This window comes from Stegodyphus dumicola, chromosome 2, assembly GCF_044657685.1.
Source record: "Stegodyphus dumicola isolate Sdum_Otavi_A_Nest chromosome 2, ASM4465768v1".
Classification (NCBI taxonomy): Eukaryota; Metazoa; Arthropoda; class Arachnida; order Araneae; family Eresidae; genus Stegodyphus; species Stegodyphus dumicola.
The window spans coordinates 208,838,599-208,864,926 of NC_140769.1; the positions used below are offsets into that span (position 1 = coordinate 208,838,599).

Sequence of the window (26,328 nt, forward strand, 5' to 3'; positions counted from 1 at the left end):
GACCCACATCATCTTAGCACTTTGTAAAATGGCTTTTTGTCGATTTATACCATTTTGTTAGTTCCTACGATTTTGTTTAGCACAAACTTCCTGCAGGTCCCAATCTGTTATTCTTTTGTTTTATCAGCCATATTCAGCTGACAATATCACGTCCATTAATGCATCCTTTTTTATGGTAGATCCTCATATCTTACGAGAGAAACCACTGCTTGCTGTTCTGTAAAAGGCTATCCCAAATTTTAATATATATATTCATAATGAAAGGAAAATTTACTGAAATAAAATTTATGTCCTTGTTTGTAAAAACAAAATGCTACTCATCGAGAATAGATCAAAGTTACATCAAACGAAAGCACAGTTGTTATGAGTGTATTTTGACTTCAGCCTTACCATTGCTGGCTTTAAATCACGCTGCTTGGCAACAATTTCATGATGGATGAAATAATCTAAGTACCTAAAGAACTTTTGGGAGACACTGTAAGTAGGCTGAAGATTTGTAAGTGTTACTTGAAATCTAATATTTTCAAAATTTGATTGTAATTAATTTTGATAAATTTTAAGTCATGTAAAAAATCACGTCAGAGCTTAAATTTCAGAAATGGAAGACACATCTGTTTTTGATGAAATCTTTGCTTTTAATATTTTGAGTTTAACTTTTCAAAACTAATGTATGTAATCTTTTAACATCACTCATTCACTTAATGAGAATATTAAGATTTATGTGTGTTTTTCAGCTGGGATTCTAAGAAACACACAGGTTACGTCGGTTTAAAGAATCAGGGTGCTACTTGTTATATGAACTCCTTATTACAAACTTTGTTCTTCACAAATAAACTAAGAAAAGTATGTTGATTCATCTTTTAATAAGTTTTTCCCCTTTTCTCTTCTATGTTATTTTCATCAAATTTAAAAAGTTTAATATTTGTAATTGAGCAGTTTTTAATTTTTGAAAAATATAGAGAATGTAAGAAATTTATAAAAAATTAATTTTTGAGAATGTTAATGTAAGCTAACAATTATAGCCTTAATTTTGAGGAAATTGGCATGTTGCTTTGCATGCCAATTTCCTCAAAATATTTTATTACAAATATTTTATGTATTGCTCACCTTTCTTTTCTTTCTTCTTGAAACATTTTAATAATCTTTTGAGAAGATTACTGAAAATGAAAGTCTGATATGTTTTTAATATTGATTTATTTTTATCTTTGGCTAAAAAAGGCTGTTTATCAGATACCAACTGAAAGTGATGATTCATCCCGGAGTGTAGCTTTGGCACTTCAACGAGTTTTCTACGAACTTCAGTTTTCAGACAAACCTGTTGGAACAAAAAAGTTAACAAAATCTTTTGGGTTAGTAATATGTGTTGTTTTTAAATATTTAATGTATGCTTAAATATATAGTGATTTTTTTTTACCTTAAAAAGTGTATATTGTTAACTTTAAAATTCATATTTTAAAATATGATCTGATTTCTCAAATATGTGAATATTTTCCGTTATGGTGTGAAAATATTACTCCAAAAGAAAAGCACTTCTCTTCTCCTATCCTAGCTGCCAACTCTCCCATTTGTTTCCGATGGCTTAGTAGATCACCAAATTCCTTGTTTTTTAACTTTTAGCCAGTATTTGTTTCCCTGCAATAAATATCTGGTTGTAACTAAAGTTTTCTGCTGAAAAACATTCTTTATAAAGTTAGAAAAAAAATATGATAGTAGTATTTTTAGTTCGGCCCAGAAACGTTGTAGCCACGCTTTGAAAAACAGATCAACCCTATTTCAGACGTCATGTGCAGAATGGAAGATAACACCAGCAAGATCTAGCTGTAGTTGTGAAATAAGGTAAAATTCCAAAGGAGCATGTTGGAGCTGTATGGTGGGTGTGGAAAAATATCTCATTCGAGTCTGTACAGAGTTCAGCTGGTGAATGCGGACATATGTGGTCTTGCATTATCTTGATGGAACATTACCTTTTTGCGCCAGAACTCAGTTCGACGTTTTTCTTTGATAGCAGCACCAATAGGGACTAGCATCACACTCTATACCTTACTGTCGAGGGTTTTCCTTTTTCCAGATACTCTTTGTTGAAAATACCATGGCAATCCCACCAGATATAAAGCATGGTTTTTTTTAGTCAAATTGTGCTTTGCATCGCTGTCAGCGGGGCCACTGGGTGTAGACAGAAGCGCTCTATTCACCCTGTATTGTTGAAGTAAATCTACGATCCGATCCTTTTTATCCTTGTGTTAATCTTCGAGCAGATTAATGCAAGCCCAAACACATCTGTTCTTATCTGCTTGAGTCGGCTGACGCAGCACCCAGCGATTGAACTTGTACATCAAGTTTATACAATGCATAATGTAACTAATGGACATGGCACTAACGTCTGATTCCTTAGGAATCTCTCAAGTGGTTGCATACTGATTTTTTTCACACTACATAAAATTAAATTCAACAGCAAAATCACCAAATATATAAAACAGCATATCTTTAAAATTTCCAATATGTAGTCCAATATGCTAGAGATAAAAATGTTTTATTTTGTGCCGTGTTGTCATAGCTTGCTTTCAGATCGTTGAGTTTGTTAATCAGAAATTCATTAAAGTTTTAAAAAATGCGAAATTTAAAATTTAGCCTTTCAGGTGCACATGTGTGGGTGGAGGACTAAGTTATTCAAAATTTGATGGCCCTAGTTACTGTCATTTTTTCACAATGTGAGAAACATAAATGCATTTCAATTCTTCATTATTTAATTTCTTTAAAATTATACCAGGCAATAATATCTGGTGGCAACAGTTTGAAAAGTGATACAGGCATTATAGTGGACAACACAAAATCCCATTTCAAGATCAATAGCCAATTCGGGCTAAATGCCTTTTCAATCAAATAAAAATATTGAATTTAATTAAATTCTTCCCCTGCTTGTGGTTTTCTCTGTGTAAAAGTATAAGAAATGTTAAAATTGAAATGAAGCAAAGAACATGAAACTTTAAATATACACTTAAATATCAATATATTTGACATCAGAACTGAATTACAAATAGTTCATTTAAAGTGAATTAAAATCATTCAAAATTAAAATCAAAGCTTCCTGTTTCTAACATTGCAAAGTTGGAAACGGCACCTTTCTAGTTATTTATGCAGCGAAATCTCAGTTCACTAATTTAATCCATTTCTAATGCTTCTTTTTAAACCAAATCAATTTTATCCATAGGAATTAGTGTAAAACGTGTTAGTCTATATTTAGACCGCATATAATTTTTTTTTAAGGTTTATAAATTCATAAGCCAAAACCAGTGGAAATCATTAAATATAAAACAAAAATGATAAGCACACTATTAAACAAATAAAATAAGCAAAAACTTAATTTTACTGTATCTGCATAAAGGAGAGTGGTCTGAGTAATTGGAAAATGATGAAGATGCTGTCGTTTGGGCAATTCAATCCCTTTCATAAAAAAATCATGTAAGGTCCTTGGTTTATCTTTTCCTTATCTGTAAGTATGGTTAACTCTGTTTGGAACTCACCGAGCTTCTGTTTCAAAGTTTGCCCAGTATGATTTGTCGTTAATCTTTATATTAAAATGTTTCCAAAGAAGGGACATGCCATTGTTATTAAACATGCTTATGCTGGAAATTGCTACTTCTTTATGAGGTAATACTATTATTTGAAAACTTTGCATGTTAACCCATTTTATCCAAATTTCACAGATTAGAGGAAATCAGATCCTTTTTTCTTTCTTCCTCTTTGGAATGTATTTCATCTGCAATCATGTTTTGTTGCTGCTTCTGAAATTGATTAGTTCTTTTTTGTTGAGTTTATTTTTATGATTTTTTATTAACTTCTTCGTTCAACATCTCCCATTCTACTGGACCAATTGATGAAATTCAGTTTGCATTTTTCATGTCTCGAAAGTGCGACTTAGGATATGTATTATATTTATATATAGCATTGTTCTAAAATAGGTATTTTGACACAAAATCAGACTGTTTCTGAAGTAACAAGCCAATTTTTTTTCGTATTTTGATTCTACATCTCAAATTATGCCGCACTGCCAAGTTTTGTAAAAATCGCACCACAAGTACTTTTTAAAAAATCCTCCTCAATGCTAATTGAATTTGGTATATATTTATTAGTCTCTCTTATTAAACTTATTTGATTTTCCCTTCATATTTCGAAATTTAGGTTCAAATAATAATTTGCCCATTTTTTATGATTTATTTTTTAAATTTGAATTATTTAAAGTTTTTTTGGAAATTTTTTTTTAATTGTAATCTATAAAATTATTACCACTGTCTTAAAGTAGATGTATTTCTAAGCATTCCTGCAAAAAATTAGACTTTTTACTCAAAATTTCCTAAGATATACATGTTGGAGCATTTTGAAATTTGGTGTATTTGTTGAAAGCGATAACGTTAAATGTGGTTTAGGCACTTTGTTAAAATTACTTGAAAGTAGGAACGATGAGGCTTTTTTCCCCCACTCCTGCACAATGTAAAAAGGAAAAGGAAATTAGGTTGGCATATATTAAGAAGTTCGCCAAGGGAATTATTCTGGGCACAAACTGAACAAAGCATGGCAAGGTAAATTTTTGAATTTCTCTCTAAATGTCGCACCAAATTTCACAAAATTTAATCTTTAGGTATAATTTTAGTCGTATATTTGAAACATGGGGAAAAACATTGGCATGCCATTTCAGAAAAAGTTCAATTTTCAATAATTATATTAGAACAATGCTATATATAAATCTAATATATAGCCCAAGTCACACTTTCAAGAGAGGAAAAAAGAATTTGAATTTTGTCAATCGGCCTAGTAGAATGGAAGATATAGTACTGTCCCCCCCCCCTTTTTTTTTTTTTTTTTTTTTTTTACATGCAGTGTACCATAATTGATGTGCAATAACTTGATCTGATGATAATTTCTTCTAGGCTGAAATTTTAGATCTGCATATGCTGCGAGGCTTTGCTAGTGAGGGTTAAGCAATGGTAAATATCAAAATGTTTCCAGAAATTCCCGAGTGCTAATTATTTGGGAGATATAGCTTCAGAACACCTTTGAAAATCATGTTGCCAGCTTGAGTATTCATAACTGAAAGCATCGTCATCTGAGGCATTTTTTGCTGAGATTATTAGTTTCTGATCTGAGGTTCCATAGTATTCAAATCTTAATCTTTGTATACAGTTATGTAACAAGCTGAGAAATTATGTTACGGGCATGAAAGTTTTCCCGCGTTTTCGCGGAATTCCGCTTTTCTGAATGTCACCTGTGCTATTTCTGAGATCGATGCAGAACCGTTGAGAAATCGTGACCGGCAAATGTGTGTGTGTGTGTGGGGGGGGTGAATGGAGGACATGCTTTCTCTCTTCCTCTTTTCTTTGTAAAGAAAACTTTACATCATGCCAGAGATTACGAAATGCATTGTTTCACATCAAGGCGAAGTAGGTGAGGCTTATGTGATGTGGAATGGCGGAAGTAAGTGGGTATGAATATCGAATCAAAAAAGAGCAAGCAACTGTCAAACGAGAGCTGACTTCAATAATTTCAGCGATCGGTGCTGTCAGACATATGGATACCCTACTGATGTTATCCAGAGCATGTGCGAGTTTTAGCGTATGTAAGCTGGCATACTGCAATTCGGAGCGCAGATCATTGTTATTTCTCTCGCAGATCGTTATGTTATTTCTCTATGTAAAAATTTAAGGAATGCTCATAAACTGTACAAAGAAGAACTAGAGATAAAAGAAGGAAGAGCGAGAATCTTAAAAAAAAAAAAAAAAAAAAAAAAGCAATTAAACATTGCAGAAAATAAAGAAGAAAATAAAAAAGCATCAATGGATTGTATAAAAGCTGCTGAAAAGAAATTGGGACTAGCTCGCAAACGGAAATTAGAAAAGTTGGCTGCAGAAGTAGCAAAAAAAAAAAAGGCTTTTTCCCTAAAAATTTTTAATCAGGATCGAGTGAGACTGAGACAAAATAGTTATTTTTAATATTCCTCCTTTAACTATATGTTGTAACTATATTATCTCACATGACTATTTTTTCTGCTGTTATATAAAGTACTGTTTATTGAACTAAAAGTGAAGACAATTGAAAGCTATAGTAACAGTTCTATATATATTTTTATCTCTAAAACTTGTCATTGCCTGAAAATGGGCAGTAATATATAACATAAATATGTATATTAGTGTGTTGTAATGTTGTGTACAGTATTCATGTATCAACTGTTAAATTAAGTTACATAAAGAGCATCTTAAAGAAGGTTAATTCATTACAATCCCTTGGTGATTTACTGATATTTTTTTTTACAAGTGGAAGATGAAATTAATAGCAAAATAGTAAGTACAAGTATTATTTTAGTTTAATTGTATATGTTTAATACTTTTTATATTAAAATGTTTTTTTTTTTTTTTTTTTGGGAGGCTGCGTGTGCGCATTTAGTTTTTGTGTAATTTTGTGTCTACGTGTTGTTCAGCTTTTTTTGCCAACTTGCACTTTTATGCCTGTATATTAAGTAAAAAAATTTGTCTCAAAATTCAAATGGCATATAAAATGACATAGAACTTATGTGGGTACGTATGTATTATCGCAATCCCTTGAGTAGAAGTTGCCAAATTTTCAGAATGTACCAACCAGTTTATAATCATTCTTTAGGTACCGTAATTTCCGGAATAAACGCTGCGGTGTTTACGTGTTTAAAACTTAAATTTTCAGCGGGTGCGGCGTTTAGGTGCACTAAAAATAAAATATTTCATACGATGGTCATTGTACATAGTTTGGATGGCCTTGTCATTGCGCATAGACTGGTGCTATTCCCACACAAAAGACCACTCAGTTGCTTTTTGCGAACGTTATTTTGTTTACATTCTTTCCCTTGAATGGACTTACATGCCTTATTTACCCTAAACGAGATCTCAGAACAATAACATTCTTCCCCCTTTCAAATCAACATTCTCATCAGTTTGAATAGTCTCTGTAATAATTTTGTGTAATGAAATCCTTACTTTAATAATTAAAATTTGTATTTTAAAGGGCTAATGTGTTTTCTTTTGTTGTGTTCATAATATTTGCCTACTTACATTAAATATTTGTAGTTTGAGAAGCCTTTAAAAAAGTCATGTCAGTTTGCACTGGATAAATAACTTTTATCTTTTCCTGTGTAGAAAATTGTCAAACTATACCAAGGCGGTTGCATTAATACGTAAGTACCAAAACTTGCATACTTGGCTTAACTCAGCCAAACTTGCCATTTACTGAAAGATGAAAGGGTATTTTTGTGAATGATTATTTATTGCATTAAATAAGATTTCTTAATTATTATGAATTAGAATGAAATTTTTCTAAGAGATATAAAATTAAAAAAAATTTCAAGATATTAAAAGTACTGGGTTATGTAATTTAGTATCTTTTTTCTATAAAATATTTTATTGCTCCTTTTTTGTTTATTTTTTACAGCTGGGAAACCCTCGATTCCTTCATGCAACATGATGTACAAGAATTGTGTCGAGTAGTGAGTAAAGTAACATTTTATGGCAGATTCTGATGTAATTGTTAATAATTAAAGAAAATTACAATTTTTAAAAAAAAAATTATTTCTATAGCTTTTAGATAACATGGAAAGCAAAATGAAAGGTACTTGTGTAGAAGGAACGATACCTCGTCTTTTCGAAGGGAAAATGACGGTATATCTTTTTAATTAAATATATTGGAGTTGATAAGTTTCACATTTATTATTTCTGTAATTCTCATCTTTTCTCAGATTTAATTTTACTAGTTTGAGAATTTCAGAGAATTAACTCTGAGCGGCTCAGATTTTTGGATCTTTCATGAATACCTGTATTTAAAGAGCCCGTATTAGCTAAGTTTTAGTCTCTATTTTCATAAACTTGGATTTATTAAGATGACATTTATATCATTAAAAGAAGTAAGAAAGTAAAATATCATAAATTATAAGCTAATATATACCAAGTGACAAAAAATTTCATGATTATATAAAGCCGGTCATGGCACTGAGAGGGTTAAAAAACCCCGAAAGATTACGGAGTACTTTAAAATTGGGTTTGCTTATCTCATGGAGAATAAATGAAAAATCTTGGATCAGTCAGTTAATTGTTAAAGCATAGATAGTACAGCTTTTTTCTTTCTGCATCAGAATGTAGTAAAATTTGTCTCTAAAGCCTGCATTTGCTTGATAATGTCTCGAGCCATCTAAAAAAACTTGGAGGGTAAAGTCAGTAATTATCATGTCCCTTCTCTACTTCAGCAGATGGATATACAGCTGATTTCTAACTTCAGGAAACTGTAAAAAAGACCACTTGTAGAGTGCTTTAAAGTCCACTGTTTTTTTATGTCTTGACATAAAATTCTGAAAGAATAAATTCAAAATTATTGAAGATATCAGACTGATAGAGAAACTCTCAAGTTGCTTGAAAGAAAATCAGCTCAGCATGGATGAGTATGTGTGCTGCCTATATCCAGGATGTACCAGAACATAATGATCTGGAGAGTAGATTTTTTCCTGAGCAGTGGTGACTGAAGAATATGATATAGAGAACATACTAAAATGTGGTTATCCTTGAAGAACTGCGGGCTTTACTTAAAAGGAATCTTAGAGGGAGAACTTTTTTTTAAGGGAAGAGGGGAGAATTCAAGAGGACTGTTGCTTACTCTACTATCAAGAACATTTGAAGAAGAGAGAAGATATATCTAAACAACAGTTAAGAAGTGACATTGCAGTTCAGCTGAGGTGAAGAGAGTTGTACATCTGTTAATGGCATTGCTGTGTACTATTTCAGGACAGTCTTGAAGTGTGTAACAAACTACTACTTGAAATCGAATAATTCCTCCTTAAAAAACCCTAAGGCAGATGAGTTAAGTGGTAAATTAGAAATGCAAATTAGAGAAACTTGAAGCATACTGATTAGCAGATCAACTGAAGGTATAGTGGGGACATGGAGACATGACAGCTTTATTGAAAAAGGTATTAAGAATCCTTTGCCATGCCTTTCTTTTCCTTGCATTAAACATTTGGCAAGGAGCCATATCCTCATTAAACTTCTTACATAATCACTTCATAAAACTTCTAACATAGTTTAGTCATTGTCAGTTTTGCTATGTTTTTTGTTAGTTTTAGCACATCCAAAAAGCAATTTTAAGGTCATTAGTTTTTATTAAAATGATTTCTTGTCATTTATTTTGGGCTCTTTTGTACTACCTTAACTCCCTTAGTTCCAAGATATGCAGAATGCGCAAACCTCTTTAAATTAAAGGATTATGATTGACATAATAATCCTTTAATTTTAACAAGAAACATCATTTTCATATGTATTCTTATTGTATTTTAAGTTTCAGTGGTTTTTAATTGAGATAATTTTTATCCCACAATCAGCTTTAAAATGTTCATTTGTGGCATTTTGCTAAAATAGAAAAACTGCAATAAAATTTATGCAGGGATATTGCATTTTTTAGTTAAGTTCCTTAACCCCTTCACGCCGACTGTCACGTCTACATGCCAGCAACGAACACACTCACTTCCCGTCCTAGCGTGCCAGAGCGTTTTCCCGTTCAGCCCCGACTGTCACGTATTTGTGCCAGTGTCCTGGAACATTTTAAAAACTATAATTTCTGCCACAAGATGGCACTGTATGTCCATATGGTTTCAGATACATGTACATTAGACTTTCTACTCGAAATGAGAGAAGCATGACTCACATACATGTGTTTTTGATTATATAAACAAAAGGGGAAATAAATGTTTCCAAAGGGCGTGATTTATGACGTCTCTTTAAATTCGCATGTGGTAGTTGTTTATTGTAAGTAGAGGAGTTTTATTTTCGCTTAAGCGTTGGGTATTTCGGTTTGCAGTTCAGTTTTTAGAAAATAATTAGATCTTGTTAGACGTGAATTCTGTCTGTTTTTACCGTTGCAATGTCGAAGCTTCGAAATGTTTTTACGGTTGCAATGTCGAAGCTTCGAAAATGTTAAACTGAGCATGAAATAGCAGAAATGATGGAAAATATTTCAGATATTGATTCTGAAATTCTGATATTGATTCTGAAAGATTAACAGAAAGACATTTTCCAAAACTTTGTTCAGAAGAGACTGATAAGAAAATGAGACGACGATGCTTCGTTTGTTCACATTCCAGGAAAAATCCTCCAAAATGGCAAATGAGTTGTTACGAGTGCAAGGAATGTAACGTAGGACTGTGTGTAGATCCCTGTTTTCAAATTTTTCATACGAAAAGAGAATTTTAAGTAATATATTTAGTTTTCAGATGTATAATGTTAAAAGTCATAAAATGGTGAGTAATGAAAATAAAATGTGTAAAATATGCATTTAAACAAGAAATAAGGTAATTAAAGTATATATAAAAATATCTATAAAGCATAAGCCGTTTAAATACTGTATAGAGCATTATTAAACAATGCGTTGATACTTCGGAAATTTCATGGATTTAGGCTTAATAGCAAAAAAGCCCCCAGCCCTGGACAGACGCTCGCGTAAGACACTACCGGCCTCCACGATAAGCGCGCATTTGCGCTACCCGGCGCGAAGGTGTTAAGGGAACAATTACTTTTAATCTATGCTTAAAACAATCTGCATGAAATTTCCACCAGAACAAAAACAAAAACTGTCTTGTAAGTGGTTTATTGATTAATACTTCAAAGTAAATACTTTTAATGGAAAATTGCTTTGCAGTTATAAGCTATTTTTTTCTTCTATTAAAAACCACCATCTAGGTGGTTGCAGTATTTTATTCCTTATTTAAAAAGGAAAGATTATGCAGATTAAATTAAAAATAATCTTTCTGAGTATTTAGTTTCTAAGTAAACTGATTAAGTCTGACTTGTTATAAAGAATTCTTAGAACTGATTCAATATAGTGGTTGCTTTTTTCAGTATTTAAATATATACTTTCTGTTGATTGATGTGATGAAAGATGTGAAAAATTTGTCATATACTGTTTAGTAATTGGTTACATGGAAATTAATTAGCTACTTGTTAAATTTTTTGAATTATATGTATGTATATATCATAATTTATAAGAAATTACCATTTGAATATAATTCTGTAATGCATTGTTTTGTAATGTTCAACATATTAGAGATATTTGAGGGAGATAATAATTTAAATGTAATTTAAGTATTTGGTATAAATGTAATTTAAGTATTTGGTTTGATAGAGTTTTGCCTTTCAAATTATGTATTTTGGCTTATAAGTTTCCCCCCCCATTTTAGTCATTTCTTCGATGCAAGCATGTTAATTACACTTCTAGCAGAAAAGAGCCCTTCTATGATATTCAGTTGAATGTCAAGGGGAAAAAAAGTAGTAAGTTATTTGGAATTTTATCTCTATTCATTAGAAGACTTACATTTGTTCTAATTTGAAAATGCAAAATAAGTCATTTTAATAAAAATGTTTACAATTTTTTTTTAATACAGTCGAAAGTTGTTAATCCGGACTCGTTGGGACTTCGGCGATTCCGGATTATCGATTTTTCTGGATTATAGATCATCAGTTTAAATCTGGTAAGATGGCATGCAGAAATTATAAAATTAAAAATATGAAACCGTAATTTATGAAATAAAGAAAAATTATGATCTAAAGGGTATCAAAATTTACAAAAAAAAAAAAGCTTAATATTTATTTGTTTACTTTCTTCGCTATCGGAAGCGAATTATAATGACGAGGAATTTGATTTAAATCATATCAAAGATGGAGTACATCGAGATGAAATACTACATTTAGTAAGGAATTATAAGCCAAATAAAATAGAAACATTTGCCCCGAAGATAAGGATAGTGCTGGCAGATCAACTTCCAATTCATTGCGCATCGCGACGTTCCCCTTCTCCGCAGAGCAGCGTGAAATTGATAAACAGATTTCGGAATGGTTAGATAAACAAAGGATATGCCTTTATCCATTTTTTGCAGCAATTCCACTTTTTTTTAATGGACTTCGAAACATACTTTCGCTTTGTAGATCCTTTACATATTAGTAAATATATATCGTAAATTCTATTTGACATAATCAAGTGTTCAAGCTTACTTTTATAAAATTGCTGCAGTCTGCAAAAAATAATAAGCCGGATCCAATTCAAAGATTAAGGAACAACGCAATCTGCAACATTAACTGAGTTAGATAATTTTAGCTTAGCTTAAACCATCCGTTATACATTAAACGCGCATGTGTAAACGTATTTTGGGCATGCGCACATGCATATTCGCAGCCGTAAAGGTCTTGCGCAGAAAGTTTGTAGCTTTGAGGTCCGGATTATAGATCATTCCGGGTTATGGGTGTCCGAATTAACAACTTTTGACTGTACTTGCATTTTAAAGGGAACAGATTGGCACTGTTTAAAAGAAAATGCTCCAAAATTAATTTGGTTTACATCTTCTGAAAATTTACAATATATTTTGCTCTTCTAAAAATAAAAGAAGGTTAATTTAATCATAATCAGTTTGCAAACTTGTATATAATTTTGTTTTCTATGCTGCACTTTTATTTCACTGCATTTTCTAGTGTCCAGGAATCTGATGTTACAAATAAAAATGCTTCAGATAAGCCCTTGTTTTCCTTGTTCTTCTTCAAATGAATTCGGCAGTATAATAAACCGATGTGCTAAAACGCAGTGTTTTTTAAATTTATGTTTCCACTTTATTGATCTCAGTCATTTATTTTTGTAAATAAGTATCGCTATGTAGGTCCTCATAGTTGTATGTATGGTTTACCATAAAGTGTTAAAACATATTACAAACATTGCTCAGATTTTTATTCTTTTGAACAATCTGAGTATATCATGTTTCTCATCTAAATGTGATTGTTTCTATGTGTGATTTGGCTTTACTTTTGGGGCTGCTTAAGGTGTTGCTTTCTATTTTCCTTGCAAGTATCATAAAAAATCTGCTGTAGAAGAATTAATCCAGTTTTTTCTCTTTCAATAATTTGATTGGGACTTTTAATTGTTTCTCTGAATTTTGACCATATGGCACACACTTCAAGTAACTAATTATTTCAACCAATTGCAATTTTAACAGCTTGGTCTAATTGTTTTTCACACCATATAATAGATGTCAGTTCTTTTGTTTAGCACTAAATTTCATAGCATTAGAAAGGGAATGTAAGAAATTTTACACTAAATACTACTTCCTGAAGGTGATTGTTACAACTGCACTTAGAAAGTGCATGGCCATCAGTTTCTCCTCCAAACCAGTATGTTCTTACAGATGTATGCTTTTGGGAGAAACCCTCTGGATTAGAAGAAAGAAATTGTATCTTCTTCCCTAGGTTAACCCTATGGCTGATCGTCCTGCGATTTTCACGGGCAGCTCAAATGTAGCAAAATTTGCTCATGCCACGATTTCCGCTGGCATATGTTTTTCTTCCTGTATTGAGGAACACATCCCGTTTTTTCCTCGTTTAATTATTGAAATAAATTATATACAGTATTAGGCATTTGGTTTACATTTTGGCAAACAGATATTGTTAGTTGTCCACTAAATTGCGGCATTTGAAGGCACATGGTATTAGCACTCAAATTTCACTTTTTGCTGCTTTTTTCTTACAGAAATGGCTGCTAGAAAACGTTCAGCGATAATCTTGATTATTTAATTAAATTATTGAATTATTAATTAGATTTATTGAATCTGGTGCAAAGACTGTGAGGTTTGACTGTGCCTTGAACTCTGTTTTGAACTCTATCATACTAAACTGCATTTCTAAGGTATTTTTCCCACAGCGCTTTATATTTTCTTAAATTTTATACATTTTCCTTTTTTTATTATGCAATAAATAGAAATTAACTGTAATTTGACTGAAATTTATTTAAAAAAAAGATTTTTTTGGTGATAACATCTGAAATTGGTTTTTCTAGCAACTTAGTTTCTCATAATAAAAATCTATATAAAAAATATTTTCTACAAAGAAAAAGTGCATTTTTCAATTCTCCAATATATAAAGATTTAAAATATGCCCCCCAAAAAATTTGGAAGCGATTTCGGTCCACAAATTGAGCAGTCAGAGGGTTAAAGATCCATGTATTTCCCATTTGTACAAAATAAAATAATGCTGAAAAATTGTGCTGTTACCATCAATCAACAACACACTAACTAGGAAAATGCTAAAACTGATAACATTATTTGAAGATACTAAATTTATTAGAAAATAAACCATGTGTTTAATCATATACGAGATCTTTTTCCTTTTGTAAGTAACCAATGTTTTCATTTAATAAAAGATAAGAGAGAAAAAATGTACAGATCTGTGGAATTTATTAATGATTATAGTAAGATATTTTTTTTTTTTTTCAAATTTATTAGACATTAATTTAGTAGTTTTATGTTAATGTATGAAATGTGATAGGGCCTGATTACCATGTAAGCCCATAATGCGTGGTATTGACCCAGCTTTTAAAAGGCTCTCAATGATATCATTACTCTGTTTTTATGGAGTGAAAATCAATAAAGTGAGCATTATCTAACTAAAAAGAGTGCTTTATCTAGAGCCCTAGATGATTTTAATCGGGCCCTGAATATAAAAATATGGTAGAATGCTCTAAAGGAAATTAAAGACGCCAGTATAAATTTAATGCTTTTTTTTTCCGCATTCAGTGCTTTCATCTTGCATAATTTAGTAAGAAATATTTTCACTGGATGGTCATCCATGCAGGAAGGCATAAAAGTATATTTTGTCTATATAATACTTATCATATTTTATCTAAATTGTGTTTGTTGCAGAAATACTCTTATTTAACATTCTTATTTAAGTTAATATAACTGAATTTGTGCTTTTTTGGGGGGATGTTGTTTACTTATTAAAAATATTTATAATTTTCGCCCTGCAAGTTATCGAATCTTTCAAAGACTATTGTGCTACTGAGACATTAGACGGAGAAAATAAATATGATGCTGGCGAGTATGGATTACAAGAAGCAGAAAAGGGCATTTTTTTCTCTTCTCTGCCACCTGTTCTGCATCTCCATCTTCTTCGTTTCCAGTATGATCCTTTAACAGATCAAAATATCAAAATTAATGACAGGTATGCATATTAAATTTTATCTTTATGTAATGGAAGTTTAATTAGAGAATTAATTTTTTTGCAAAATTTTTATTTTTGTATCTTGCAGATTTGCTACAAGTATTACTAGAGTATATTGTCCTTTTATTTTATCTTAAATGTATTGTGTTTATAAGTCTGCACATATCATCGTAACTCCTAAATGCTTTAAAATAATAATTCCATATTTTAAACTCTGATTATTTAAAGTGATTTTTGATGAATGAAATTTTATTTAATTAAATTGAAATCTGTTGGTATTCAGTAAACAGTCTGACTGGAGTAATTTCTAGACAAATTTGACAGATAAATTGAAATTAGCTCTTTAATTTTTTGATGTAGTTCCCTTTCCTAAAACATGCTATTCTCATCTGATGGTAAACTTGTGTAATCTGGAGCATAGAATTCTGTTGGCTAGTTCTTGGATTATTGTTGGAACTGCCTTTGTGTGAAATGTTTTACCAAGATGCTCTTTCAGGAGACCAAAAAGGTGAAAATCACATGGAACTAAGTTAGAATACAAGTATGGCAGTACCTCTCAATGCAGTGGTCAGTAACTGCCACAAGATCCAGTGTTGTGATTTTGCAAAATGACACATACACATACTTGTCTTTTTTTGGCAGAGGGGGAGATTGAAATTTTGGATCTTGTATGCATCAGAAAGTGAAATATTATCAAAATTATGGGACTACTGTTATATTGGTGTGCATGCTCAAAATATTTGATGATTTTGGGTTCAGTGTAAAATACTGTGGAAGTGCATGATATCACATAGTTTTGCATTTAATGAAATTTATGTTGCACCTAGTTCATAAAGAAGGTAGCTGTTTAATGGCTACATTAAATGCCATTTGGGAATTTTGGCCAGCAGAATGTTTGGTGTAGGTTTTAAGGAATTCGTCATGCAGTCTCAAAATTTGAACTCCTATTTTAAGTTTTTTGTATGCTATATCCATAATTGTAGCTTTTAGTGATCTAATTGAATAAGGAGCAATCTGTGATTATCTTAACAAAAATCTATTTGTTCAGATTTCTGCTAGGAATATTAGCATAAATTTGGCTAGATTTCCTCTAAATTGATGGTCATCAGGAAAATCTATGCTGAAGAGCCAAAGCATTATGACGCAGTAACGTGCTCTGTGACCTTTGGCCTGCAGAACAGCTGCAACTTGCCTTGGCATGGATGCCACAAGTTCTTGACAAATGACAGGTTGTACCAAATATCTAAGCAGTGGTCCACGAATTCGAGATATTCAAACATGGCGGTGTTTGAGTTCTGATGTGCTGCTCCATGACATTCCAAATGTGCTCTATTGTGTTAAGTTCTGGCAAGTTAGGTGGCCAGGATATTAATTGAAATTTGTCTTTATGTTCCTCGAATCACACCGACACAAGCTGGAAGATTCCAGTTCTGAAGACAGATGTCATGTAAGGGTGCAACTGATCTGCAGTTATGTTCAGATAGTCTGCAGCTTCCATGGTCTGGTCTACCATAACTAAGGGTCCCAGACCTACCCATGAAAACATTCCCCAAGCATAATGCTGCTATCACCAGCCTGTGTATGTCCTGCTGTATGGAGGGGAAGACTGTTCACCTGGAAGATGGCGTACTCTGACATAACTATCAATGTGATAATTGAGAAGTCATGATGCATCTGACCAGGCAATTCTTTTCCACTTACCCATGGTCAGGTCTTCTCTGCCTACTGTACACATAGTTGACAGTGATTCTTAACAAAGGCACGAGTGGGACGTCTGTTGCACAGTGCCATATCCAGCAGTGTCCACTGAACTGTGTATTCTGAAACATCTGTACTTGGACCTGCAATTGTATTGGGTTGTTAGCTGAGCCACTGTTTGGCACTGATTTTGTGGTACTAAGTTTCCAACATCCTTTTTTCTTTGATGACGCGTGGACGTCAGTCACCTTGTCGTGTACTGCTGGTTTTACTGTTATTTATCCACTGCATAAACACTAACAATGGCAGGTTGTAAACAACCTACCAGTCGTGCAGTTTAGGAATACTCGTTTTAGAGCTTTGCACCATTACAATTTGCCCTCAATCAGATCAGATTAGCTTAGGGCAGCAGCATTTTCATCACTTGCAGAAGTGCAAGAATGATACTTTACCTTCTCTAGCAGCAGTTAAATACCATTTCTGTTTAATAACGAGCCATCAATGTCGTTGAGACAAGTTCATTGAAAAATATGGGAATGGTCATAATGTTTTGGCTTGTATGTGTCTAAGTACCAAAAATTATTGTTTTGTTTCGAAGAACAACAACTGGAACTAATTGAAAAGCAGTTTTATAGGCAAAGTGACCTCTAAAATAGGAATGAAAGAGACTTAAAGTGATATTTTAAGATTCTGTAGTTAATTTCAAAATTTGCTCTCAAGAAGATATTTTATTTACTTATCTATAATTTTTACTTAGTTAGATTTTACCAGTTAGATTGGCACATACTTTTAAAGTATGTGCCAATCTAACTGGTTACGTGACTTGCTTTTAAAAAGTTTTAAAAAATTGGTATGCTGTCTATTTTCGTGTTGTAAACCATTGTATTCAAGACAGTTCCAGTTCATTTTCTACTTTTCTAGCTTAACCCTAGAAGTGCCAGAGCAGTCATTTTGACTGCTTTCGTCATTTCACCTTGGATTCGTAAAAACAAACACCCTTTACCTTAAGAAGTCACAAATTTTTGGACTTTCCTAAAAAAGCTCGAAAATTATTTTTACCAAATATAAATTGAATAAAATTAAAATTAACGAAGCTATTATTAGTTATGCCATGTCTTATTGACTGCTAGTAGCACTGGGTAGATTTATCATGTTACCATGCTCAGAAAACTCTCTTTCTTCGAAAAACGTCTGGCATACACATTCCTTTCATTCACTGATTATTTACAACAGGATATACTTCCCTTCCGTTCAGAAAACACCTTTTTTCGTGGACTGTGACATCTAATTCACAAACTACAGCTGGGAAATATGGAGCTCAAAATGTGCTTAAAGAATTGCCATGTCCAACATCTTATGCAAAAAGAAATTTCGGGGACAATGTATTGAGTGCTTGGATGTTGTTTGTGGATGAATGGATGTTGCGCCATATTAAAATGTGCATGGAAGCAGATGGTTTTGAAAAATGAAGAAATTTGGACAATATTTTTAGAAGAGCTTGATGCTTTTATTGCTATTATTTATGCAAGAGGTTGCAATATATGGCTGCAATGACATGGATTATGATATTTTGTGGAAATAATACATTGGATCCTGCCTTTTTGTTTTTCGAGAAACAATGTCTCACAATCGTTTTCGAGACATTGTGAAATATCTAAGATTTGACTTGAAGTCAACTAGAACTCGGCATTTAGAAAGTGATAAGTTTGCACTTTTTTCAGAATATTTAAAAAAAAAAAAAAAAAAAATGTGCGATTTCTTATAAGCCAAGAGAAAATCTAATTGTGGATGAGCAGGTGTGGATTTCCATCCAAAGCTAGGTAAGTTTATACAGCATATGCCAAATAAACCAGACAAATTCTGTATCAAACTTTAGATGCTAGTTGATGTTAACTCAAGTTTATGCGCAGTGCTTTTCCCTATCTTGGACAAGATACATCAAGAAGTGAAACTGAAAGTCTTCTTGAGAATACAGTAATGCATGCATCTTCTAAGCCATTATCTGAATTCGGGTAGAAATTTGACTGTGGACATTTTTTTTCCTCACTATCATTAGCTAAAAAGCTTAAAATGAAAAATGCAAGTTTTGTGGGCACAGTAAGAAGACCCTGGAAAAAAAAAGAGACCGCCTGAAGTAAGGGAATCAAAAACTCGACTACTTGAAACAGTTTTGCTAAAGAATGTGAAACTGCACTGCTGGTCTGTCAGAGAAAAAGGAATAAAAATATCCTTCTACCTAAGTACCTTACATCCGAGTGTAAATGTAGACTCATAAAATAAAAAGAAACTTCCAAAAACATTAGTGTTTTTCAGCAAAACTAAATGTGGAGTTTATATCCTTGACCAGATGACGGATAAATATTCTGTTCGGATTGCTTCATGTAGATGGCCTGTGTGTGTTTTCTATAATATGATGGATTTAGCAGAAACGAATGCCTACATTATCTACCATAAATTGAGTGACAAAAGTATTACAAGGCACAGCTTCCTATTTCAATTAGCAGAGGAGCTAAGAGAGCTTTGTTTAAACAGAAGAAAAAGCACACAATTGCCCCACGAAATTTCCAGCTCTCGCAGTAGGGTCTCGAAGGATAAATGTCAGTGCCAGATTAGACTTTGTAACAATAACAAAACCAGTGATGTATGTAAAAAATGTTCATATTATGTGTGTGAAAATGCACTTCCAGTATTGAAAACGTTGTATAAAAACTGCGAAAAGCTACAAAATGTGTTTTATTAAGGGTAAGGTGAAAGTTATTATATCTATTTTTTAAAAAAATAAGCTGTTGTTGTTTAAAGAAGTTCTTAAACAACTATAATTAATATTCTTAAAAGCATTATAGAGCACTTGCATTTTGATATACAGTCAAAAGTCTTTAATCAGGACTCATCAAGACTTTGGGGATTCCGGATTATCGGTTTTTCTGGATTATAGATCATCAGTTTAAATCTGGTAAGATGGCATGCAGAAATTATAAAATTAAAAATATGAAACCGTAATTTATGAAATAAAGAGCAATTATGATCTAAGGGCTATAAAAGTTTACAAAAAAAAAGGCTTAATATTTATTTCTTTACTTTATTAAACATTTATTTCACCGCGCGCATGCGTAAAGCATACATTACACATAGTCGAAATTAGAAAATTGCAACCAGAAAACTATTTGATGTATGTGTATTTGTGATATTTATAATGACGAGGAATTTGATTTAAATCATATCAAAGACGGAGTACATCGAGATGAAATACTACATTTAGTAAGGAATTATAAGCCGAATAAAATAAAAACATCTGCCCTGAAGATGAGGATAGTGCTGACAGATCAACTTCCAGTTCATTGCGCATCGTGACTTTCCCCTTCCCCGCAGAGCAGCGTGAAATTGATAAACAGATTTCGGAATGGTTAGAGAAACAAAGGATATGCCTTTATCCATTTTTTTTGCAGCAATTCCACTTTTTTTTTTGATGGACATCGAAACATGCTTTCGTTTTGTAGATCCTGTGGAAGCTCCAGAATCGGAAATTCTTTTTGACATAATCGAAAGTTCAAGCTTACTTTTATAAAATTGCTCTAACAGTCTTCAAAAAAAAAAAAAAAAAAAGAGCCTGTACCAACTAGAAGATTAAGGAACAATGCAATCTGCAACGTAACCTGAAATAGATAATTTTAGCTTAGCTAATATCGTCCGTTACACATTAAACGCGTATGTGTAAACGTAGAAAGTTTGTAGCTTTCAGGTCAGGATTATAGATCATTCCGTATTACGGATATTCGGATTAAAGACTTTTGATTGTATGTACATTTAACTCGCTGAGCAGTCAATTTGACTGCTGTTGGCATTTCTAGTATTAAATAATATAAGTTATATAATAATTACATAAAAGTATGAGATATATAGCCAGTGTCATAACTTCTTTTTTATTGCAGTGACTATCATGGGGAGTGACAAGTTTTAACATTTTTTTAAAATTTATTTTCTGATGGCTTTCAGCTCTTTTTACTTCCGCTTTGCTTTCTAATTGAGTATAATAAATGAGACAATTTCAGAATTCGTTATTACAGAATGCCACAGTTAAATATATTCATAAAAAAATGACAACCTCATCCCTCCCTCTTTCCTAGATTTGAGAGGTTTTGCAAAAAAAATTCTGTCAAATGCAAATGCCTGACGTAGAGTAGTTCTCTGATCAGTGCTTGCAATTTAATTTTTAAACCATTATGATGATCTTTAAGAGTTTTTGTTTGTGATGCAGTTCAACAATTAGTAGTTAAACCAAGTATCTTATTAAATAATGTATATATGTTCCTTGCATTGTAAAAAAACACCAGAACTTAGAGCCATCAAATTTTTCAACACTCATAGTTCTGTAACATATGTACTTCAAAGCCAGAATTTTGAATTTGTTTCATATTTTGGGCAAATTTAATGGCACTTGGATTAATAAACTAGATGATTTAAAAGTAATGTTTACCACTCAACAAAGTATAAGATATTTATGTTTCAAATTTAAATAAGAAACTGATATAAAAAAATATGTTACTACCAGGCATTTGTTTTTCAATTTTAGTAAAAGATTGATTTAAAAGAAGTATTGCCTTTGCTCAGTATAATTTTATTTAATATTCCATCAGCTAGTTTTACCATATGGATAAGCTTAATATATTTTTCTCTCAAATTTGTTTGTTATCGACTTACTATTACATCTATTTGTTACTGATGAACAAACGAATGGTTTAAAAGTAATAAATACAATTGCTTTATCTATTTTATTAATTACTAACCGAACTGTTAAAATTACTCTAACCAGGCTTATTTAAAAGCATTGCATAATTTTTTATAGCAGTTATTAATGCAGTTGACCTTGTCCATTAGCTAGTATCGATAACAATTTCAGATATTAATTAATTTTATTGTGTTTTATATAAGTGGATTATTAGAGCTAGTTAAAATATTTTGAAAATTAAATAACTTAATACATAAAATTAAAATTTTATTACTATTTAAATATGTTTCAAACTTGCTACAATAAGCATTTAATATATTTCATTCATGAATGCTTAAGTTCAGCTGCCAGTTGTTAACATCTGCTTTGAAAATGATTTTTATGTTCCTGTGAATTTTTTTATTCTCTTTTTGCAGCTGTATTTTTTAAAGTCAATTTAAAAATATTGGTGATATTTAGTACAGGTATGCATCTAATGCTACTCTAATCAACCACTCAATTCTTCAATCATTTAAAATCGAAATTCCTTTTGCATAAAATAATAAATTTGAACGTATATTCTGTAGTTTTAAAACTTTTATGTGTCTATATAGGTTTGAATTTCCAGAACAGCTTAACTTAGAGGAGTTTCTAAAAGATGAAGAAGATTCTGCTCCACCTGTATATACTTTACATGCAGTTCTAGTTCATAGTGGAGATAATCATGGAGGCCATTATGTAGTTTTCATAAATCCAAAAGGAGATGGGAAGGTAAAATAAAAATTCCGTTCTTCAAATAAAGTATATTATTGTGTAAATTAAAAAAATATAGTAATAAACTATGATGTCTTACAGTGGTGTAAGTTTGATGATGATGTAGTATCTCGCTGCTCAAAACAAGAAGCTGTTGATCATAATTTTGGTGGTCACGAAGATGATATCACTGTAAAACATTGTACAAATGCTTATATGCTTGTTTACATAAAAGATAGTGCAATAGGTGAGTAACTTTCTGAAATCATTTTGTATGATAATTGGATTTATTTTTTCCACCGAAATTATATAACTAAATGGCTAAGTTTTTTAACCCTTTCGAGACAGTGCACCTTTGTTTAAGTCGTCCCCTCGGGATGGATGGGAGTCGAAAGCAGTCATCCCACAGGCCGTGGACTTTCCATCTGCTGAACTAAACTTTGGGGGGGGGGAATCACAAACAAAAATTGTACGTTCTAATGTCATAATTTTTGGTGGTATTTTAGATTATTAATTAAGCTATCGTATATGTTTAATAATCTTTTTCCTTGCTTTACATGAATATATTTAAAAAAATTGCTTACTATGAGAAATAATTTTCGGAAGTGTTATTGAAATAATTCTGAAGTTTTAATTGATAAAATACATTAATAAGCTTTTTAATTAATTAAAAAATATAAGAAAGACTGTTTACAAGAAGAAGGAATAAAATCTTTTTCGCATGAACTAGATGGCAGATACTCAGTGAGCTCAGCCTCTGACAAAATGTCCGCATGCGAATCACTAGAAATTTCGATCTCTAACTCTTTAGAACAATCATCACTCTAAATCAGTATCACTAATTGGCTCATTTACTATTCATCTGATAAATAAGTCTTAACAATGATAATCTGCTTGTCACACCAAAAACTCTGAGTAAGTTTCCTACTTTGTGGCAGCCCATTAACAGTAGGATAATAGGTTTAAAATTGCAAATTTACAGCTTGCTTGGTGAAAGTCTTTGTGTCAAGAAAATGCATTTTTTGTTCTATCAAAGTAGGTATGGAATTGTGGCAGCCACAAACTGTATGTAAGAAATAAATGCTTAAATAAAATTTGTAGTGATCTTCACTGTTCTCCATAATAATAAACTGAAGTTGAGGCTTTCCAAAATTAAAGCAATGCAAAGCAAATCTCGCATAGTAACCCTTAAAGACTCTACATGGTAGGGGAAAAAAAAAAAAAAAAAAAAATAAATAAATAAAAAAATAAAAAAAATAAAGAAAGAAAAGATTAGAAGGGATATAGAAATGCGAATGGTGTTTACATTAATCCCCCTGTTGCAACAGCTGACACTAACGTTTCACAGAATGAGATCAGATTGAAGGTCAGGATCCTAAAACTGTATTCATTTAAAAAATAATGGATACAGGATACTATATAATGGTCTTTAATACATTCCGGGACATAGGAACAAATATGTGACAGCCGGGGGTAAACGAGAAAAGGCTGTAGCATGCCAGCCGGGAATTGTGTTTCTTGCTGGCACATTTGCATGACAGTCGCTGCAAAAGGGTTAATGAAACTTTTCTTAATTCTGTGTCACAGTGTCCCATAAATAGAACTTCTCAATATATAGCTTTTCATTTGTTGGAGATGGTAAGGCAGCAAGAAACATAATATTCATAAATATATGCAGACTAGTTTTGAAGAATTAAATGTAGCTTCTTCAGCTGTAGAAGTGCAAATTTATGACTGTTGCCCTGACTCTTGTTGCCTTAGTACCTCCAGCAATCGTATTTGGCATGTTATTTTTAAATTCAGTACTACTTTCATGTTTGGACGAGGTGTGGTTTTTCTGCAATCAATGTTTAGGAATCTATAAATTGAAATAATTGAATCTATAAACACATTATATCTAAAATGCAGTTTGATATTCAGTTCCTAAATCTTTTTGAATTTAGAACAAACCATAACTGCATCTTATGTTTTACTTTTTCTGAATTTTTATTGCTGTGTTTGTTGCATCAAATATTTTTCAGGGAGAGAAAATCATTGCAATTTTAGTATCCTTATGCTTTTCGTGATTATCTGTAAAAGTGAAAATATTTTTTTCAGCAAAGTAATATATTTTATGTTTAAATATGTAGTAATATATTTTAGTGTTTACTGTGTAGTGATGTATTTTAATGTCTAAGCATGCAGCGTTTATTTTAATGTCTAATAATGCATTTTATGCCTAATGTTCCTTTGTAAAATGTGGTTTTAAGAGAACTGCTTTTTAAGTATGCTGTGCTTTTTGTGTTAGTTGCAATATGTTTTCATAAAGAAATTTCAGTGTTGAATAAAATGATGAAATTTATCTCAGAAAGCCACATCAATTCATATAAATATTTTATAATTTTAAAAGGAAGTTGCCGTATGTTCACGAATACCACGCTCAGGTTTTTTAAAATAATTTTAATCGGAGAAATTGAGGTGTGCGGCTTACACAAAACAAAGCAATATAGGCTAGGTAAATGCAAGTTGGTCCACATTAGTTATTTCTTATTGAAGCTGCGGTATCCCCAGAAAATGTAAGATTATATGTTGCTACTGTAACCTTTCAAATAACAAATCTGGGCCAGGGATTTGTAGAGGATATACTGGTACTTTCAACCAAACTGTTATTCTTTGAATGGTTTTTGCTAAACATGGCTTCTTAGCCGTAACATAGGCTGCAGCACTGGAGCTCAGCTGATAAGGAAGAAGGAATTGCAGTACACAAACCAGTGCTAAGACAAAAGGGGGGGGGTTGTTTTTGTCATTTCTGAGCCAGTGTCTGCTTGCAGGTGACTGAAGTTGCAGCACTTGGAGAAAAAACTGATATCGTGAGGACAAAGAACCTCCAAGGTCCTTAGAACCCTCTTTGGGGAAGAAAAGCAAAGCGTGTACTTCTTCATTGTCAATATTGCTACAACAGAAGAACATAGAATAGTTTGATTGGAAACTGGAAATAAAGAAACACAAAACAGCTGAAGTTATTGTTTAACGAATACAATTTTATATAACATGCTTAAATTAGCAGTTTTTTTTTTCTTTCTGCTGTAGAATTAAATTCTACTAACTGATTAATTCCTTCTCATTAAAATGTTACTGGCATGTGTTGCTATGTGCTTAGGCTGGAGCTGCAGGTGGTAGCTCCCATTTCTTTCCGGATAACCATTGATTAGGATCATATTTGTTTCTTTATGCTCAAAATTCAGAAAAAAGATTTTTTCTGTAAATTAAGTTTTCAGTGGGCTTGATGAAAATATGCATGCCATATCCGTGGACATTTTTTCTTTTTTGGTGTATCGAGAAAATATCTGGTGCACGTCTTATTCGGTGGGACTTGGTTATTTGTGAATATACGGTACGAATGAAAATCATTCTCAAAAAAAAATTTCTAACAGAAGTACAGTGCTGGCAAAATAACTGAAAAAAGTCTCCCTAACCTTTTAATTTTTTGAATGTATCTTTATTATAATTTATTTAATTTATATATTTGAACATCTGTCCCATAAAAAAAACATATGGTTGAAGTATTTTAAAAAATTGTACAGTGCATTTTAGAATGAATTGCATTGAAAGATACGTATATGAAGAATGTGAATAAGAAGATATTTTATAAAAATGTTGATAGAATTTTGATGAGAGAAATTTTATTGGGATTATTTGGAGAAGCAATTTTAAGAGTATTATAGAAAAATAAGAAACTAATTATTTGGCTTTCAACATTTAAAGTGGTAAGCTAATGTGAATTTCCAATTCATCATCAAAAACTGATAACAGAATCCATTTTGACTTTTTTTGTCAAAATGGATATCCATCTATATTTTTAACTATTTTGGGGGGGATGTCTGTATACATAAACAGAATAAAAGACTCTTTATTCCAAAATGGATTGTAATTTAGATTTTTCCTGACATAAGAATGCAAGTACATATGTATCTCATCTAACTCAAAAATAATTAGCTGTAAAAATTTGAAATTTTACATATGGAATTGTTAACATCGAATTGCAGCTTGCTTTTTTATTGCAATTAGCAGTACGTATATACACTGGTCATAGAAACTAAAGGAGTGAGAAAAAATATTCTCACCAAATTAATGTTGCAAACAGTGCCAAATGCTATAATT

General features: G+C 31.9%; 1 protein-coding gene across 3 annotated transcripts in view; it reads left to right on the plus strand.

Annotated features, from left to right (window-relative positions):
* Positions 1-26,328, plus strand: part of LOC118205597 (ubiquitin C-terminal hydrolase 7-like) — a 166,255-nt gene that overhangs the window by 40,780 nt on the left and 99,147 nt on the right. For all 3 annotated transcript variants that reach the window (XM_085811679.1, XM_085811676.1, XM_085811677.1), the window contains exons 8-15: positions 735-843; positions 1,219-1,349; positions 7,450-7,504; positions 7,596-7,676; positions 11,234-11,324; positions 14,840-15,032; positions 22,050-22,206; positions 22,291-22,435. In XM_085811679.1, coding sequence (XP_085667805.1) covers positions 735-843; positions 1,219-1,349; positions 7,450-7,504; positions 7,596-7,676; positions 11,234-11,324; positions 14,840-15,032; positions 22,050-22,206; positions 22,291-22,435 — 962 coding nt within the window. The remainder of the gene's footprint in view (positions 1-734; positions 844-1,218; positions 1,350-7,449; positions 7,505-7,595; positions 7,677-11,233; positions 11,325-14,839; positions 15,033-22,049; positions 22,207-22,290; positions 22,436-26,328) is intronic.